Source organism: Eleginops maclovinus, chromosome 12 (assembly GCF_036324505.1).
Source record: "Eleginops maclovinus isolate JMC-PN-2008 ecotype Puerto Natales chromosome 12, JC_Emac_rtc_rv5, whole genome shotgun sequence".
NCBI classification, from domain to species: Eukaryota; Metazoa; Chordata; class Actinopteri; order Perciformes; family Eleginopidae; genus Eleginops; species Eleginops maclovinus.
The window spans coordinates 4,443,070-4,455,892 of NC_086360.1; the positions used below are offsets into that span (position 1 = coordinate 4,443,070).

At 38.6% G+C, this 12,823-nt stretch overlaps 1 protein-coding gene across 1 annotated transcript; it reads left to right on the forward strand.

Moving 5' to 3' along the window:
• Nucleotides 1-353: 353 nt before the first annotated feature.
• Nucleotides 354-12,239, forward strand: LOC134872990 (serine/threonine-protein phosphatase 2A catalytic subunit beta isoform). The gene is made up of 8 exons (XM_063896370.1): nt 354-789; nt 2,264-2,302; nt 3,933-4,103; nt 5,724-5,897; nt 6,119-6,208; nt 8,047-8,208; nt 10,413-10,531; nt 11,487-12,239. Exons 1-8 carry the CDS (start codon nt 688-690, stop codon nt 11,557-11,559), a joined length of 930 nt encoding a protein of 309 aa, XP_063752440.1. The 5' UTR covers nt 354-687; the 3' UTR covers nt 11,560-12,239.
• The last annotated feature ends 584 nt before the right edge of the window (nt 12,240-12,823 follow it).

A 12,823-nucleotide genomic window follows, 5' to 3' on the forward strand; every position in this document is an offset into this window, starting at 1 on the left:
AGTAAAAAATAAAATGCAGAATTCAGAAATTATAAAATTGTATAAATCCGTAGCTCAGAAAGTGCATGTTAGAAAACTAAAATGTAATTTAATTTGTAGTTTATTTGTCTCAGCATAAGGATTTTGTTTCAATAGTGTGTGTGTGTGTGTGTGTGTGTGTGTGTGTGTGTGTGTGTGTGTGTGTGTGTGTGTGTGTGTGTGTGTGTGTGTGTGTGTGTGTGTGCGCGCGCGTGTGTCCGTTTTGTCCCATTTGTAGAGAATTGTAATGGTCTTGTAGTTTAATGTTTTTCCACGCAGTGTCGCTGGTGGGCTCATTCTGCGCGCTACTGAAATGCCCGGATGTTATTGTGGCTAGCTCTCTTAGCTATTCGGCTAGCCGCTTGCGACGCCGCTGCCTCTCGCCGCTACGGTCCGTCGCATCGGGGACATTCGACCCTTTTCACTCCCCCGGCAAAAATAACCTGTTTTTCAACGTTGGTAACTTGACGTCAGTAGTTTATCATGATAGAAGTTGAGTAAACGGCTCGTTAATTTGAGGTGTTATCGTTGAATTTCCGACCGATTTGGCGGGACTAGATCGGGTTAACAATACGAGGAGCTAAAGGCTAGAGAGCTGCTAGCGTTGAGACACAGGCCAGTTTGTTTCAGCTAACACAGCTAGCTCAGCGAGCTACCGCCGCGGCTGTCATGGAAGACAAATCTTTCACTAAAGAGTTAGACCAATGGATCGAACAGCTAAATGAGTGTAAGCAGCTATCGGAAAACCAGGTCCGGACACTCTGCGAGAAGGTAAGTTGGTTTACAACTATCCGGTTTTTATTTTTGACTCAGTCGGCCTCGCTTTCAGTGTGGCCTAAATTGTGAAAGCGGCTCCGACTAATTTCTGGGTGGCAAGGCGGCTATTTTTGCCCCGTTTTCACCAGTCATCCTGAGATTGTTAATGTTGTAGAGCACTTAGGCAGCGAAATGTTATTGTTCATATACAACTGTTGTTAAGTGCAATGTCAGACCCATTAAATCGATGTTAATTCCGACAATCATCCGATAACCGTCGTCTGATGTCAGGCAGGCCGAAAATTCGCATCTTTTACATCATACCAGCTAATAGACGGAGCCTATTTTAATTACCTGACTATTAACATGGCTGCATTTAGCGTTAATATCAGGACTCGTTTAATGTTACATTTTGGGTGTTGTATACTCTTAATCTGTATGAAAAATGATCGTGTGTTAATAATAATTAAGGTAATAATGTGCACCGCGCCCTGTCTTTATCGATCAACGTTTCATTGCTTAAACCTGACAAGCCTATTTCAGACGTCACTTTAGTGTTGCACCATAAAGATTACTCGTCGGGTAGGTTTTATGCATCATAGACCTTTCCACTTTTTCCCCCACAATATATTATATAGTTACAGGGTTAAAATGTATTACTGGAAGGTTACAGGTCATTTCCTGAATGTGGGGAATGAAAAATGGTGGGTCATTGTGAACTGATTGAATGAAAGATTTAAAAAAAGCCCTCAACCTTAGTTTGTTCAGTAGTTTAGATTAAATGCTTTTACACAATAATGAAGATTCCTACAATAAAATGCAACTGCATTATCAGTGCAGGAGATGGAGGACTGTTTTAAAAAAAAAAAAACATAAGAGAAGAATAAACAAACACGAAAGCTAACCTAGACTAACTAAAGATGTACACCTAACAGACCAATCAAGATTCTAGGTGAAAAAATGAATGTGGGGAGGAACACTAAATATGATAAATGATACAAAAATATCTGTGGAATGGTTGAGGTGGCTTATCACTCTGAAGACAAATACATCTAAAGCTGTTCAGTAACTCTTAATATGCTCAGTAAAAAAAATAGCCCAAATGTGAGGAATTTTGACGATTGATATAAAACTGATAAACTATTCCAAGTGTTGTGGAACCTAGTAGAAAGGAAGCAAACTTTCTAGCTTTCTGTGGACCAAAGTTCAGCTTTTTTTCCCTCATTTTCATCAGCAACCTTTTTAACCACGGCCAAGTAATTTAAATCGATGGTGTCCTTTGAGTTCACAAAGCCTTCAACGCCTCAAAATAACCTGTCAGCCTGTCATAGAGGCTAAACGTGGACAAGTGTGACATGATTTATTGTTTGTGTCCGGCTCGAGAGTTTTCTATAACATTCTGTCTGCCTGATCATCACATGTAAGTGAAAGGTCTTAGAAATGTCGCCAATTTTTAATAAATTATCTGTGTGTTTTTTTTCCTCTCCAGGCCAAGGAGATTCTGACCAAGGAGTCCAACGTTCAGGAGGTGAGATTTCCCGCAATTGAAGCAGTAAAACGTAACACTTATTGATTGGTGACCAAAACTTTTCTTAGTTATTTTACCAAAAATCCAAAGCCAAGGTGAGAGTTGTTCCTTTTTTGAAGGAAACACGGCATAGTTTATTAGTTAAAAAGTAATTCTGGTTTGACTCGTACAATTGATGGCTTTTATAAATATTTAAAAACACCACAAATGTTATCTAGATGCTGACTGTTGTTCCCTCTGGCGTGCGATTAGCAGAACAATATCATGCCTTGTTTTCACTGTAAACTCTGCTGAGCTGCAGGCTCTCAGTCCTTTCTTAGAATCGGCCAGCAAACATTTAAAAGCATTATATAATATATTCCTAAAATAAATAAAAAAAAGTTTTAAAGTCAATCAAAAGTGTGTCGTACTTTCCATAGTCTTTTAGTAGAGCCCCGTTCTAGGTGTTAGTTTTCCCATTTTTTTCTTTCCATCGTAGCATACAATATCCTCCTCTTGTTTACAACACATAAGAGTTGTCCTGGAATGTGGAAATAGAAGAATGAGGAAACTGCTTGTAGAGTCAGTGCTCTCAATAACGGCTATCTTCTGAGAACATAGTGTCTGTTGATCCAGCACATTAACCGTGTTGATTTACCGATGGCCCACAAGCTAGTGTACACTGTCAACAGGCTCCATTATTACACTGTTTCCAAACACAAAAAGGATTAGTTTTTGGTTTTGGGAAATCTCTTTAGACATATTTTTATTTTTATATATATATATTTTCTTTTGCCACTTTCACTTTTATTAGAGAGATAGGTTTGATAGGTGTAGATAGAGGGGGTGTAACACACAAAGGAGTTTCAAAACAAACCTTCGGCCAACCGGCACCAGAATTTGGTGTCGAAAGAGTTTCTATTTGTGGTTTTTATGTTACTGGCCCTTTTTTCACACGTTTGCCCAAATGCACTCTTGCAACCCATCAGCTATTGTCTAGCGATGATTTAGCTTCAAATGTGCCAAATTCGCTAACTGTGAAACAATCCCATTGTACAAGTTGTCTCTCAATTCCTTTCAGTTTCTAAATGTACTGTATAATTATTAACAGCAGAAGGAAAAGAAAGTATTAGCCTGGATATCAGCTAACTACATAGTCTTTTTTTTACAGTTAGATATCAAGCAAGTAAATATAATATTAAAGTAATCGTCATCCTGGAAATTGCTGTAGAAACCAAAATTAAACATCAACTTAATAGCTTTTTTCAGAACTTTTCATAATCAAGTGGACCTTGAAATAAGATGTAGCTTTTATCACATGCAAGAAAAAACAAGTATAATTTGAAGGAAAGTATAGCATTTCACAAACTTATCAAGAACCTTTTAATTTATTTTAATATACAGTATTGGAGTTGTTGTTGTTGTTGGCAGTGGATAAAGTTGATCTGCCATTGTTATTAGGGTTTACTAAGTAGATTGAAAAAGCTGCAGAAGAGATAGTTTAGTAAATAACTAAAAGGAAATTGAAGCTGTATTTGTAAAGGAAATTTGACATTTGAATGACTTGTTTGTTAATCTGCAGAAAAGATCTTGTTGTATTATTACTGTTGAACTGGCAGTTACCTTTTAACGTTGATCCTTGCTTCCTCAGGTGCGATGCCCTGTGACGGTGTGTGGTGATGTTCACGGTCAGTTCCACGACCTGATGGAGCTGTTTAAGATTGGAGGCAAGTCTCCCGACACCAACTACTTGTTCATGGGAGACTACGTTGACAGAGGCTACTACTCAGTGGAGACGGTCACCCTGCTCGTCACACTAAAGGTAAAACAGCAACGTACTCTTGAGTATATGTTCAAAATATAATTATAAAGTTTTCAGCTCAACTTTAGGAATTTCTTTGCTTGAATCGCTCCAGGAAACCTGGTCCTGGCTGCAAGTAATTTGACTTGAAATGTATCTTTTGTAATCAAAATGTTATGTATGTAAGGCGAAAACGCTGAACAACATTGTATATTACATACATACCACATGGAAGAACATGTAAACAGCTCCCCTGCAAAAAAAACACCCACCTTCCCTGGATCCCCGTGGCCTGGAGCTTGGCCAATAAGAAATTAGTAGCATAAAATCAAACATACACACGCAAGAAACGAGAAAAAGGAATCACAGCTGACTTTCAATGCCGCTGCAAGCCACACACTCACACTATCCTCTCTGGATACTGGCTGTTGACAGCTCCGTATGGACAACATCTAGGAAAGTTAAAACCCAATGGTTAATGGACACATCGTGTGGCGACTTCAGGCCAGCAAGAACTATACCATTTTGATGTGTAGGAATCAGAAAGGAAGAAATGTTGTTCAGTAGCAGAGTTGTTGTGGTCACAGGCACCCTCACCGACATTAACATTGTTTCGCCAGACACTTCCAGGGGGGGGGGGATTCCCATGTTGGATGTTGACAAAGTTCACTTCATTACCCTGCCTATTTGCCTATCACGAGTAAAAAGGATAATATTGAACATTTTTTAGAGGACACAGTTTGGAGTTTTTATCGTCGAGTTACTACAAACAAACAAGACTATTGTTATATTTATTTCAATATTGGAAAATAGATTTTGTATGTTTTTAAACGGTCCGTCTCACGCTGTTATTGAGGTCTGTTGGGTCTCATCAGCTGCTTTTAGACTTATGCCAGTTGTGATGGGCAACTCTTTCCTTTATTCGGACAGCAAACTTTCTTGAGTGATTGGCAGAACACATCACTTGCCTGAGCTGTTGTTGGTTTTTACTTGGAATTTTAGGTTTCGAGATGATGAGGTTGTGGTCAAATTGTCAGTTTAGCTTTGGAAAGTTCCTAACAGAGTGAAATGACCCGAAAGTACCTCAGTGTTCGCATACAACGTGCGCTGGCACATCATAAATGCGTGGGATAGTGTAAGTGCAGTCAGATTCTCAAAGCACCGCAGCCTCTTTTCCTAGGTCCTTTTGAATTCTCCTATCCACTATTCCTTAACCCCGTGATGTTTCACACAGAGGTCAAGAAATAGAGCATAGGACAAGGACAACAGATTATTTTTTGACATTTCTACCGCAACACACTGATCCTCTGGCTGTGTCCTGAGCTTAAGATTAATTGGAGCTCTATGTTTGAGGTTTGATAAGCAGGGACGAAATCTGTTGACGCGTCTTCCTCATTGCATCTAAAAAAAGGACCTCCAGTTGTGCTGAACTTGATTTTTTTTCAAACAAAAGTAAACAATTGCAGCAGGTCTAAACAAAATGTTGTTTTGATGGAAATATTGGAAGCTTCCTTTTTTGAGGTTTCCATATGATTCTTTGAATGACAAAACATGTACGTATCATAAATCAAATGAGGAAAACCTATTGCTTTTTGTGGACTCTATCATAACTGTAACTACATTTTTCTTTGTGTCCATCAGGTTCGTTTCCAGGAGCGAATCACCATCCTGCGAGGGAACCACGAGTCGCGGCAGATCACACAGGTCTACGGCTTCTACGACGAGTGTCTGAGGAAGTATGGCAATGCCAATGTCTGGAAGTACTTCACAGACCTGTTTGATTACCTGCCTCTCACCGCACTGGTGGACGGACAGGTAAGAAGCTTAGCCAGGAAATCCAAGTTCATCTGTCCCACAATCGCGTGTTTTTTTTAAGGCAGTAGCTGTCTTTGTGATGAAGACGATGCAATTTATGTTTTGTATCTTTGTTTTGGCTTTGTCAAAGTAAACCCTTTCAGATTGTGAAGCTTCAAACATCCTCTCGTGTTCAAAGTGCGGAGTAACTTCAGAGACCTCACTTTTTATGTATTTTTCAGATCTTCTGTCTCCACGGAGGTTTGTCTCCCTCCATAGACACTCTGGATCACATACGAGCTCTGGACCGCCTGCAAGAAGTCCCACATGAGGTACACACACACATCATTAGGCTGACTCACAGGATTGTCTGGAACTATTTTCAGTGGTGGATAAATCCACATTTAGGGCTGTCTTTAGTGCCTTTGGCAGCAGGAAAGTGTTTATGGGATCTAGTCAAAACAAAGCACAGTGTGTATTAGCGCTTTATCAACATTAAATCTAATTTGCAATGAGGACTAGTGCAATGTTCAAATCACAGGGAGTAAAATATTTGTCAAAGGATAAATGTGGTAAAATATTATTTTACATGAAGTATTGTGGAGCTGCAGAGATATCCCTCCTACAAATGTTATTCTACATAATTAACAAAACACATTATTTTTTCAACGATGAGGAGAATTATGTGTCAAAATATCCATCCTTCAAATGTTGTAAATCATTGCAATATTAGTAAAAACAATTGCAATGACTTACTTTTCCAAATCTTGTGTGTCCTTGTTAATAAAAAGAACCCAGTTCAACAGTGACAGAAATACAGCCCCATGGCATAAAGTATTACCGTAATTTCCGGACTATAAGCAGCTACTTTTTTCACACGCTTTGAACCCTGCGGCCTAAACAATGATGCGGCTAATCTATAGATTTTTAGGAGCTACCGGCCACCAGGGGGCGCTCTAGCAGGAAGCGCAAAAGCGAGACAGACAGGTGGAAGAGATAATACGCCGAGGAAGACGCTACCATTTGATTGTTTTGAACTGCCATGCATATGGCATATAACAGCATGGAGCAGTGTGAAAAAATCCACCATCACCAACGGGTTTGGAAAGACTGGACTGCTGCGTGATGAAGAGGACAGCACGAGTGCGCCTAGAGACGACAGTGACATTGAGAGCGGCAACGAAAGAGAGACTGAGAAAGTGTGATGAAGCCATTCTGAGGCTGTTCAATTCAGACACTGAAGAAGACGAGTAATGGTTTTAGTGCGCAAAGGGAAAATTAAGATAACGATGAATGGCTTTTTCTGGTAAGCTGTCTTGCTGCCGTGTTACAGGCACTGTGTGATGAAGCCATTCTGAGGCTGTTCAATTTAGACACTGTTTGGCAAAAAGTGGTAATTAAAACTATGAAAAATAAAAAAGTGTAAATATCTCATGGTACAACACTTGGACCCCTGCGGCTTATAGACATGCGGCATATTTATGTACAATGTTTTTTATTTATTTTTGATTTAGTCGGTGCTGCTTATATTCAGGTGCGCTCAATAGTCCGAAAATTACGGTAATCAATCGTTTTCTTTACATCGCCCCATAGTACACATTAAAATCTGTAAGCCATGCTAACCCCCTTAGTCCATAGTCACTTGCACAAGACCAGAACTACCTCCTTCAAAATCCTAAATCGAGTAACTGATTTTGGATTGATAGATGAAGAACAATACAACATATTTCGGAGTCACAGGTCCCTTTTCTCCTGTCTAGTCTAGAATTAACAGGGAGTGATACATTCAGAAAAAGTTCACTGACAGTTAAAAAAGCAATCACTTGTAAGTGGAAACAAGCCGATCCTCTTACAGGAATCGGATTGAAATCATTAAAGCTTCATGATGGAGAGACATTTTTTTTGAGACTAAGAAATGACTTGTATACTCAAAGGTGGTTCAAATATATCTCAATGTATGATTGTGAATATACCCTACAAAAACACTAAATCTATTAGCCATGATTATTTGTGAACGTGATACTCTTTGCATTTATTTGTATTGTGCCATGCTGCTGTTGCTTGTCTGTTGTGTTGTTGGCTGTTCAATATCTGGAAAGAAAGCTCAATAGAGTCTTAAGTGGGCAAAAAGATAAATAAAAACGAATTCATGAACCTCTCATATTCTCAGGGCCCCATGTGTGACCTGCTGTGGTCGGACCCCGATGATCGTGGTGGGTGGGGCATCTCTCCCCGAGGTGCCGGCTACACCTTTGGACAGGACATCTCTGAAACCTTCAACCATGCCAACGGCCTCACTCTGGTGTCCCGCGCCCATCAGCTGGTTATGGAGGTAACACACACACACACATCACACACACAACAGTTGAAACCATATGTCGTTACTCCACCTCTTTCCACACCAACTTTAAGATTTCTCTGTCTCTTCTTTTGAGTTTTAAAAATAAATATTATCAGTCCATTTTCCAGTCCACATCGGCATAAATTAAAATCGGCACAACACTTGAAAAAGGCAAAAGCATCACCTTTTATCACCGGTGTACCTATTACTCCCATTATTTCCCTCCTTCACAACATTGAGTAGTACTGGCAACAGGTCAGTTTTTATAACAACTATGGCTGCTTTGTTAACTGCATGCCAAAATAATGAGTGCACAATGCCAAATTTCCTTCAGAATTACCGCACAGCCCATTTCTGACAGGCAAAGTATTCTTCAATAGGTATTTGTTTAAGCTGAGCATTGTGTTCACTTGACATTCAAGACACCGGGACTACATCACAACATTTCTAGCAAACACGACGTGGCGGGGGGGCAAAACGCATTTGCCAATTTGTTTATACAAAATACTCTCCCGTCTAGCTCGGCTGCACACATTCATCCGAAAGAATGTTCGTATGACGTTGACTTCCAGGCCGATATGTTGGCCGCACTAACAGCGCCATCTTCAGCCGTAGGTCCTTATTTTGTTCCTTAAGGTGAGGAATCCGCTCGAGTGCTGTGCTCAGATAAGCTAGCAGTTTTTCCAGCAAAGCTTTTTCGCCTACCTTGCATTAATACTCCTCTGAAAAAGTAAAGAGCTCTACGGCCTTTGAATGTGGATGCTATAAATGAGGCGTTTAACTATTTGGTATAGCCTTAGTTGTTTTTGTACCTTTTAACAAAGATAGATAAAGACAGACTGCTGTTGACAAAGGAACCATAGAAAAATAACAATTTGTAAAATAGAAATGCACCTGAAGGTTATTTTGATTATTATGCAGCCGGTTTATAAAAAACATCAAGTTCAGGTTTTAAAGAAGCGTAACAACTGTTCAGTGTACTATCTTGTAGGATTAAACTAGCAGCACATCTCAAATGTATAAAGCAGATCTAGTTTAGTCATTTCTTAAAGTGTCATTGCATTTTCTTTTACTGAACTAGCCAATGACGTTTGGTGTTAGTTCCTGCTCTTTTATAGAACAACTCCGGTAGTTGAATCTCCTCTGAAAGATGTCAGGAGTCCTTTCATTTCCGACAAACTGACAAATGCTCAGTGGACTGGAGTGGACTGAAGAATCCGAAAGCCCTTGCGTCTCCATGGCAACCCAATGTAATGCAGTTGGAGCTGTGCAGTACTCCTTCAGTCGCGGTCTCTGTACCAACTTCATCCGACACAAGCTCTGTGTTCAAGTCCAAATCTTACTTGGCTGTTGGAAACTTAAAGAGAAAAATGATTGTATTGTTTAAAAAACCCGGCCTTAAATATCAGATAAGTTTCAGTAAGCGTTCAGCTCAACATTTCAAAATGAAGGCTTATTTTAACGATGCATGTAACTGTATTTTCACTTTTGTATGATGATGGATTGCGACCATTGTCTCAATATATTGATCAACTGTCTCACTATACATTTACTCCACTACATCTAAGGCTAAAATGTTTAGGTTTTTAATGCACAACTTGTATTCATGATCAATAAGAGAAACTACTTCTCTCTGGGTAAGCATTATCCAGAAATATTAGCTTTTGTTTTTATTGAGGTGATTTAATGAAAGCTAACGCCGCCTGTTTACTTTGGTTGATGCCAGCCTGAGTGCACTTTAACAATAAAAAAGAGTGAATTTGTTCTCCCATACTTTTCGGATTCAAACGCATACATCCAAATATAATCACAAACACATTGTGAGTTAATAGTAGGTTAAGACAAGAGATTTTTTATTGATCCTCAGTGGGCATCATATCCAGAAATGTAAACGTTAAAGTGCTCTACCAGCAGCAATAAGTGATGAGCACATCAACGCAGTGGTAATTAAAATGCTATGATGGTATTACTCTAAAATGACCCATTCAGCATATTGAGAACTTTATGTAACTGATGTGAATTTCTACGCTAAAATGTTTTGAGTTTTACTTTCAAAAGCAAGACTTTTAAATGGGAACTCTTTAGTACTACTTTACTGTTATTTATGCTACAGTGTTGTTGTCCCTTTACGGATGAATAGTCATGCAGTAGGATCATGAAAACATTTAACCATGAACATGCTTTTGCACTTTCAGGGCTACAACTGGGGTCATGATAAGAATGTGGTGACCATCTTTAGTGCTCCAAACTACTGCTACCGCTGCGGAAACCAGGCAGCCATCATGGAACTGGACGACACTCTGAAATACTCTTTGTAAGTATACACACTTATTTGGTTTCACTTTCACTTGAGGGCTGAGATACAGACTGAGTTAAAAAGTCTACGTTGTGATTCATAACGTGCACCAAAATGATATTTTCAGTCAGAATAACTGGGAGGTTATCTGGCTCCATTAGCTGCTACTCGTACAGACTGCCAGTGTGAGCGCTGTGAGATACCTGTATCTTCTGAGTTCTTATTTTATAATTAAGATGCATAAAAGTGAAAGCCATGGAAGTGGTGCAGTTACTTTCTTGTTAAGATTATCTGCATCAGACAAGGATTTGTTTATGTCCGGAGAATACTGTTTATAGGTTCAGACTTTCAAATTGCGCTTACTGCGATTTGGAAATTGCACACGTCCATATTTCAAATATTTATGCTCACCTTCTTTTTAATATATAAATCAGAACCAAGTTTATTGTCAAGAATTGACCGTGGTGTTATAAGTCACATTTTGAATATAAATAATAAAATAAAGTAATGCACATTTTAAGAACGTTAAATATAAAAGAGAAATGTACTAGAGGAGGTTTTACCAACTTTTGCAACTTAGTAAACAGAGTCTAAGTGCTCTTATCTGTTCACGGTAGTTTACACTTGCATTCAAATAATTGATGGCGTGTTACTGGATATTTGCAGTCTGGAATGTAAAGGATGTAAGAATATTCTAAATTATATTACATAGAAATCTCCACATTTTACTCTACAGCCATTCCAGTGTCTGTAGAATTTCAGTAGTCAGTAGTTTATAAAATACAATAATAAAAAAGTAAACATTTTGAACTCAAAAGACATGTCTATAAATAGTAAAACCAGAGAAACTGATAATGCTGTATATGTTGCATTAAAGTTGGCTCTCTACCGCTTACACCTTCTATCTCACTTTGAAAATATAGAAAAGGTTTTTTTAATCGTGTCTAATCACAAACCTTTTCTGCCTCCTCAGCCTTCAGTTTGACCCCGCCCCCCGTCGCGGCGAGCCCCATGTGACCAGACGCACTCCTGACTACTTCCTGTGAATGTCCAAAGCCATGCCTGTCAATCATCCACAAAGCTCCACCCCCTCTTACCCCAATCCCTTCACCCCCCTTCATTTTGGATGGAAAGAAGCTACTAATAATAATAATACTGTACCAGGGAGAATAGAAACAAACGATTGGCTGACGAACCAAGATTTTAACAAAAAGAGAGAAACCTAAAGATTAGTCTTGTTTTCAATATGCTGTCATTAATGCTGTGCTTGTCGGGGAAAAACAACACGTACAACTATGAGCTGTTTCCTTTTCCTTCTTTTTGTTTATTACATGTTTAAAAATGAGATAAAACTACCAACGTGGACCAAATGTGCCATATTGTGATCCTTTTACAACATGTACAACGCGCGCAACGTTTCTTTCTTTTGTTTTTCTGTTTTTCTTTGTTTTGTTTTTTTAGACCAGCACTATAACCCTACCTACCTGACGACGTCACCACCACACCACACTTCTTCATGGCATATGTGCTTTTTTCTGTTGCAAGGATAATTTTAAAAAAGGAGAAAAAAACTGAAAAAAGAAAAAAAAAAAGTTTGCTTCAAGTAGTACAGCTGTCAGTTTTAGCTGTCCAGGCTGCAGCCGGTGGTCATCTCAGCAAGTATATTACTGTAATTTGAATAAAGACAACAGACGTATTAAATTAAAGATGTCCTGTTGACAAACTACTGCTCTGCGTCAGTGTTGCTTCTTTCAATTTTTCAATGCAGTGCTGTGACTATTATTAGTATTTAAAAATAGTATAGTATTTAATATCACGTTTTTGTCGTTTCTTACACCTGCAGTGGCTAAGCTAATTAAATTATAAGATAAGATATACTTTATTGATCCAAAATTGTGATATTTTTTCATTACAGCAGTATAAAAAACAAGGCACAACATTAGAAATGAAGAGTAGAAAATAAACTTATGAAACATAAACATTTCAAAATAGAGATTAAACAGAACTAAAGAGTAGAAGTTGCCTGAAGATAAAAATCTGTAAACGGTGACAAATACAACTCTATTGAATGGCCTATTTACAGCTAACACAATATAAACGTTGGACATTATTTACATTCGGTGTGCAAGGAATGGCATGTTAAATTAGTACAATATGAAGTCGTGAAGTTATAAGAGGATTGGTTGTTTCTTTGTACTTTATACATTGGAGGCAGATTTAACACAAGGAGAAAGGAAAGATTTTAGCCGAGTCCCCATATCATCAGAAGCAGCTTACGTTATGAGATGTCATTTCTCTTTCTTTTGAGAC